The following is a 6499-nucleotide window of genomic DNA, read 5'->3' as shown; positions in this document are numbered from 1 at the left end:
CCAAGGTCGGTTTACGCTTTTCTCCTTCTGCCCTTAAGCCGTCATAACTCGAAAATGGAGATATTCCATTTTTTCGGTCTTGATGATTATCCGCGGAAACTTAACATTTATCTGCGGAAATTTGACATTTATCCTTTCTTGCGGATAAAGTGTAAACCGCTATAGTATCTATGGAATTTTCCTTGAAAAATCGTAAGTGGGTTTCTAATCGTGTTTTAGACCTATTTGGGCCGTCTTTCCACTCGAAACGTTTATTACGATTTTTATCGATAAACATAAACTTTCCGCGATTTTTATCGTAAAGTTTAAGTGATTACTCCAATCGATGGGAGTATGAAATGATATGGCTGCGGTACTCGGGAACTAGCATTGAGGAACAGACGAGAATGCAAGGTTTTGGGTCGTACCCGTTGATCAATGTCCAAAACAGTTCGGTCGCTACGTAGCGACCGGGTCTGAGATAAATCGGTCGCTACGTAGCGACCGAACGAATTAGCGACCGAACGAATGGCTTGGTCGGTCGCTACGTAGCGACCGATCGAGAGGCTCGGTCGGTCTCTAAGTAGCGACCGACTCATTGGGGATCGGTCACTACGTAGCGACCAACCGAGAGGCTGGGTCGGTCGCTACGTAGCGACCGGCTTGTTCGCGGGTCGGTCGTTACGTGGCGACCTTGTTTGCATCCTTTCCCGATGTTTCATGAACGTGTTCTTTAGTTTCGGTGAATGAACCAAGATTAATGTAATGTTTCACCACAAGACTTTTCGTAAAAGTTATCTTTTCGAAGAATACTTTCCGTAAAAACGTTCATGTTAATTTTTATGGATATTTGGATGTTAACTTCGTCGTGTCCGTTTTTTACCCCAACAGTTATCCCCCATCCCGTTAGAATCGTTAATTACGATGAGATTCTAGCGTGCGGTTTGGCGAGTTAGGCAAGGTAGGCGTATTGGACGAAGTTTATATCCAAAAATTCCGCGGAAAAATAGTGATGAAGAAATATATATATATATATAAATCGAAATCTTAAACTCTTACCTCTATAAGTAGTGAGCTCCCATCCTTCATTCCCTTCACACATTTCTCTCTTTCCCAACTCTCTCTAGCTTCTTTTCTCACTTTATCTCTCAAGATGCCTTCCTCCCAAAACGACAAGAAGGGTTCTGATGCTGAGATGGCTGAGACCTCCTCCCAGGTGCCGGAGCCAACCCCTTCTGACGACGCTCCAGCCTGTGTCGCCGGCTTTCTCTCTTTCCAAGAGAAGATGGCTCGTCGTAAGGCTGAGAAGGAGATGGCCCACGTCGACGCAGATCTCCCGTCCTTTTCCGTTCTGGTCGTCGCTCCAGCTCACGAACCCGAGGTTCAGGTTCCGCAAGGTACGTGAGCGCAAGTCGAATCGGGCGTTCCGTTCGTGCCAGACGCTTTGGCGCAGCCTTCTGGATCGTCTACGATTCCGATTCTTATTGAGGGCAACAAAAAGGCCACTGAGTCGATGCCTCCTCCCCCAGCTAGGAAGGAGATTGTGCTTGCATTGCGTGCTCCTAGCGCTACTCCGGTTGTTCAGCCAAAGGTCCGGAAGAGAAAGTGCGTCAGGGGCAACGACGGGGAATCTTCACAGCAGGAAGGATTGAATCTGGCGTCAGGACTCCGCGGAAAGGTTCGTTCTTCACTTTGGCTTTTTATTCTTAGAGCGTGAGATCTTGTTTAGCCCTGTTTTGCTCTGCATCTCTAATTGTTTTACCTCATCTCGCAGTTTGTGTCGCTGATTGATGGGATGATCAGCGAATGAGGTTCCGAGGTCAGTCATCTTGCGAGAGATTTGACCGAGACGTAGGGCAGACTGTCTGAGTCTGGAGCCATGCTGAAAGCTCTCGAGGATTCTCATTCCGCAAAGGTGTCTCAGCTCGAGGTTCATATCGAAGAGCTTGAGAGGGACCTTGGGAAGACGGCGAGTTCTTTGCTTAAGGAGAAGAAGGCCAAGAAGACCAAGTCCTCGGAGGTACGTCGACTTCAGCGTCAGATCGAAAGTGGTAAAGGGTCGGCGAGCCGTGCGATCGAGGAGGCCAAGGATGCACTTCGTGTTGAGTTTCAGACCCGTTTGGCGAAGATCTCCGACTTTCTAGGTTCCCTCGAGTGCATTCGCAGCAGGGACTTGGCCTGGGCGACTATTGATAGTGGGATGCCGTGGTTCAGGCACTCCAGGGTGAAAACCCTTCATCTCTTCAGGCCGAGGAAGCCAGGTTGTCCGCTTGTAAGGGAGATCTGGCCGCCGTGGATGGAAGTTTTGGCCTTATCTTGGCATACCTAAAGTCCGATTGTTTCCTCCCGACGTGTTCAGAAGACCCAGAGGGGCAAGATCCTGCGGTCGGGGAAAACGGAGACGGTGCGGCCCCGAGCTTGGACGAGGCGATGGGTGAAGGGGAGGTCTAGATTCCAGATGACGATCAAGGTTACGATCTCCGTTGAGAGATTTTTTTTATGTTTTGAATCAGTACTTGTTCCGGCCTTGTACGGCCGTGTTTATGTTTTTGGGACTGGCCGCTTGTGGCTTTGAATCCCTGCCGCATCGCGGCTTTTATGAATGGATATTCAGTTTGCGTTTTTATGCGAGTAACTCGGATGATGTAGAAGGAAGCTTTATGAGTTGTCATCTCATATCTTTCTCCAAAGTGGAATGCTATATTCGTGGTCCGTTTCGAGGGTTTTCCACAAAGTTCCAGTTTCGCGGGATTTTTGAGGACGTTGAATATAAGCAAAGAGGCATTTTTTAGGATCTCGTATCTTTAATATCATACCTTGAGATGTTAAAGACCAGTGTGCTGGGTTTAGGGCAAGACCTAGGTTTACTTCTGGTTTTAGGGGGCGCGATGACTAATTCGACTTACGTATCCCATTATAGTTTCAACCTGATTCCATACCGTTTTTAAAGTCTGCGATAGGTTCTCGGCTTATATGACTTGTCTGGTTGAAATCGAGCATCTCTCCAAGGACAATTTTTAAGTCTCCTGGAAGTGCTGACCAAAATTTCGGATTTCTTTTATAGCGCTATTATCCTTGCGTCGGATGTATGAGGGCCATCTTCATAAGATGGCCTTGTCTGTTTAGGACGTTCAAGAGTTCGATGTGATCAGTAACGAACTTGGTTGGTAGATATTACCGTTTGGGTCTTTGCGAAGGGTACATGTTTGAGTAGACGTTAGTGCGTATAAATTTTTTTTTTTTGACGAGGGTTTCGTTTTGTCGGATGGGAAGTAGTTTCCTAGGCGTTTTTGCGACGTCTCGCAGCGCCAGAGGTCGACTTCTTCCTAGTGACCGGTGAGTTTTCGAGTTCTTTTAAGACTCGAATATAATTTGTGGATCAAAGATGGTTGTGCTTGTGCGGTTTCTAAGGTAGAAAAGTTTCAAAAATATCGAACGCCTGGTTAGATATTTTAAACTTAGGAGTATACGAGTATACATACCCCCCCCGCCCTCCTTTTTTAGAGAGGGGGACAGCTGAATTTGTCTTCCGACAAACTGTCTACGTACCCCTTTCGGAGATCAAGCCGTCTCGTAGTTCAGTGGTTGCGAAGTGATCTGTTTAGTGATAGTATTTTTTGAGATGCACTGCATTCCAAGTTCTTGGAATTTTTACGCCTTGCATGTTGGTTATCTCGTAGGAACCTTGTCGGACGACTTTTATGATCTTGTAGGGTCCTTCCCAGTTTGCTCCTAGTTTTCCCGCGTTTTGCTAAGTGGTGTTTTGGAAAACTTTGCGCAGAACTATTTCTCCTTCGTTAAATCGGCGATTTCGAACGTTGGAGTTATAGTATTTTGCGGCTGCGTGTTGATAATTTTGAATTCGGACGAGCGCACGATCCCAGTTCTCGTTAATGAGGTCGAGATTGTCTAGGAGCATGGCGTTGTTTAACTCTTCTCGTTCGGGCAGTAATCTTCTTCGGACCCCGGGAAATTCGACTTCTGCGGGAATCATGCATTATGTCCCGTACACGAGGGTGAAAGGCGTTTCTCCCGTTGCTCGTCTTGGGGTCGTGCGATGTGACCAAAGGACTCCCTCAAGTTCCTCTGCCCATCTGCCTTTTTTAGCGTCCAGACATTTCTTAAGTCCGTCTAGAACGGTTTTATTGATTGTCTCGGCTTGACTGTTACATTATGGATATCTGGGAGTTGATTTATTTAATCGTATCTTCCATTTTCCGCAGAACGATTCGAACCGGGTGGAGATGAATTGTGATCCGTTGTCAGTCACGATCTCATAAGGAACTCCATGTCTACAGATAATGTTTTTCCATACGAAATTTTTGACTTGGACATCTTTTATACTTCCGTATGATTCTGCCTCCACCCACTTTGAGAAGAAATCAGTGAGGACTAAGAGAAAACGCTTTTGCTTAGAATTATGAAGGGGTCCGACGATGTCCATGGCCCAGCGCATGAAAGGATATGGTGATGTGATGGAAGAAAGAACTTATGCCGGTTGTCGGATGGTCGGAGCATGCCTTTGGCATTTTTCGTATTTTTGTGCGAATTTCTCACAATCTCCGATCATCGTTGGCTAGTAGTATCCGTGGCGTTTGATTTTCACTTCAAACGACCTTCCACCGGAATGGTTTCCGCAGGATCCACAATGGACTTCTTCCATGACTTTTCTCGCCTTTTCTCCTTCCAAACATGTCATGAGCGGTCCGGAAAATTTCCATTTGTAAACTTCCATGTCGACCGCTACGTAACGCGCGGCTTGTGTTCGGATTTTGGGGGCTGCCCATTTTTCGGGAGGTAATTTTCCGTCGATGATGTAGGCTCGAATCGTTTCCAGCCATGTCGTGTCACAGCCGTAGTCGGATTGTTCTGATCTCTCTTCTGGCTGTTCTCCGATCTCCTCTACATCGTCGTCTCGATCCCCAATGATGTTGATAATGACTGGTGGTCCGATACTCGGGTGTTCTATGAATTTGACCGGAATCACTCTTTTAAGACCTGGGACTGAACTTGACGCCAGGACCGTGAGAGCATAGGCTTGGACGTTTTCGGAGCGAGGGATTCGCGTGAGAGCGAAATAGTCGAAATCTTGAGCTAGATTCTGGACCAGTTTGAGATATGCATCCATTCTTTCATCCCTTGCTTCGTATTCTCTGCTATATTGACTTGCGACTAGCTGAGAATCACAGTAGGCGTGGATGTTGCGTATCTTCAATCCGTGAGCTAATCGTAGTCCTGCAATGAGCGCTTCGTACTCAACCTCGTTGTTGGACGCGTGAAACTCTAGTCTAAACGATTGTTCTAGGATTTCACTGGTTGGTGACGTGAGGCGAATTCTGATGCCCGATCCTTGTTTAGATGACGACCCGTCGACGTGAAGGACCCATGTCGAATTTGGTTCCTCGTTAGTCACGGTCGCTGTTAGTAGCTCTACCAAAAAGTCTGCGAGTACTTGGGATTTTGCACTCGTTCTTGGTCGGTATTCTATATCGTACTCACTTAACTCGACTGCCCATTTGGCTAATCTTCCCGACTGGCTTGGACTATGCTAGATCGTCCGTAGAGGGAAGGTCGTTAGGATGACGATCGTGTGGGATTGGAAATACGGTCTAAGCTTTCGTGTCGATGTTATGACCGCGTATGCCAATTTTTCCATTAGCGGATATCATGACTCAGCATCCAGAAAAGTCTTGCTTATGTAGAAAATGAGTTTTTGTTCACCGCGTTCTTCTCTGATCAGGACGCCGCTTACAGCTGTTGCTGATACCACGATATATAAGAACAAGGGTTCTCCTTCGACAGGCTTTGCGAGAACCGGGGGAGTGGCCAAGTAGTGTTTCAGCTGTTGAAAAGCGTTTTCACACTCTTCTGACCACTCAAATTTTTTGTTCCCCCGTAGGATATCGTAGAAAGGTAAGCATTTGTCAGTTGATCGCGAGATGAATCGGTTAATTGCTGCGACTCTCCCAGTTAATCTCTGTACTTCCCGCTTGTTTTTGGGTGAAGCCATCTCGATCAGTGCATCGATCTGTTTTGGATTAGCTTCGATACCGCGGTTTGTGACCAGGTAACCGAGGAATTCCCCTTACGCAACGGCGAATCTGCATTTTGCCGGGTTAAGCTTCATATTGTGCAAGTTTAGTCGCGTGAAACATTCTTCAAGATGAGACACGTGGTCTTCCGCATGGAGGGATTTGACGAGCATGTCGTCGATGTAGACCTCCATAGTCTTACCGAGTTGTTCGGAGAACATCCGGTTCACGAGTCGTTGATAAGTCGCGCCAGCGTTTTTGAGCCCGAAAGGAATTACTTTGTAGCAATAAGTTCTGCGATCTGTAATAAATGCAGTTTTTTCGCGATCGTCTGGGTTCATCATAATTTGATTGTAACCCGAGAAAGCATCCATAAAGGACAAGGGCTCGTTTTCCGCTGTTGCTTCGACCAATCCATCGATGTGCGGCAAGGGGAAGCAATCCTTTTGACAGGCTTTGTCGAGGTCAGTTAAGTCAACGCAGACTCG

At 46.8% G+C, this 6499-nt stretch overlaps 1 protein-coding gene across 1 annotated transcript; it reads right to left on the bottom strand.

The window, feature by feature from the left end:
- Nucleotides 1-4555: 4555 nt before the first annotated feature.
- On the bottom strand, nucleotides 4556-5989 carry LOC106302535. The gene is made up of 2 exons (XM_013739026.1): nucleotides 5732-5989; nucleotides 4556-5527 (listed from the first exon to the last, which is right to left on the bottom strand). The coding sequence occupies exons 1-2, from the start codon at nucleotides 5987-5989 to the stop codon at nucleotides 4556-4558; spliced, it is 1230 nt and encodes a 409-aa protein (XP_013594480.1).
- Between the last annotated feature and the right edge of the window lie 510 nt (nucleotides 5990-6499).

Source organism: Brassica oleracea, chromosome C7, assembly GCF_000695525.1.
Source record: "Brassica oleracea var. oleracea cultivar TO1000 chromosome C7, BOL, whole genome shotgun sequence".
NCBI lineage: Eukaryota > Viridiplantae > Streptophyta > Magnoliopsida > Brassicales > Brassicaceae > Brassica > Brassica oleracea.
This window is presented reverse-complemented; position numbering and strand designations above follow the sequence as displayed.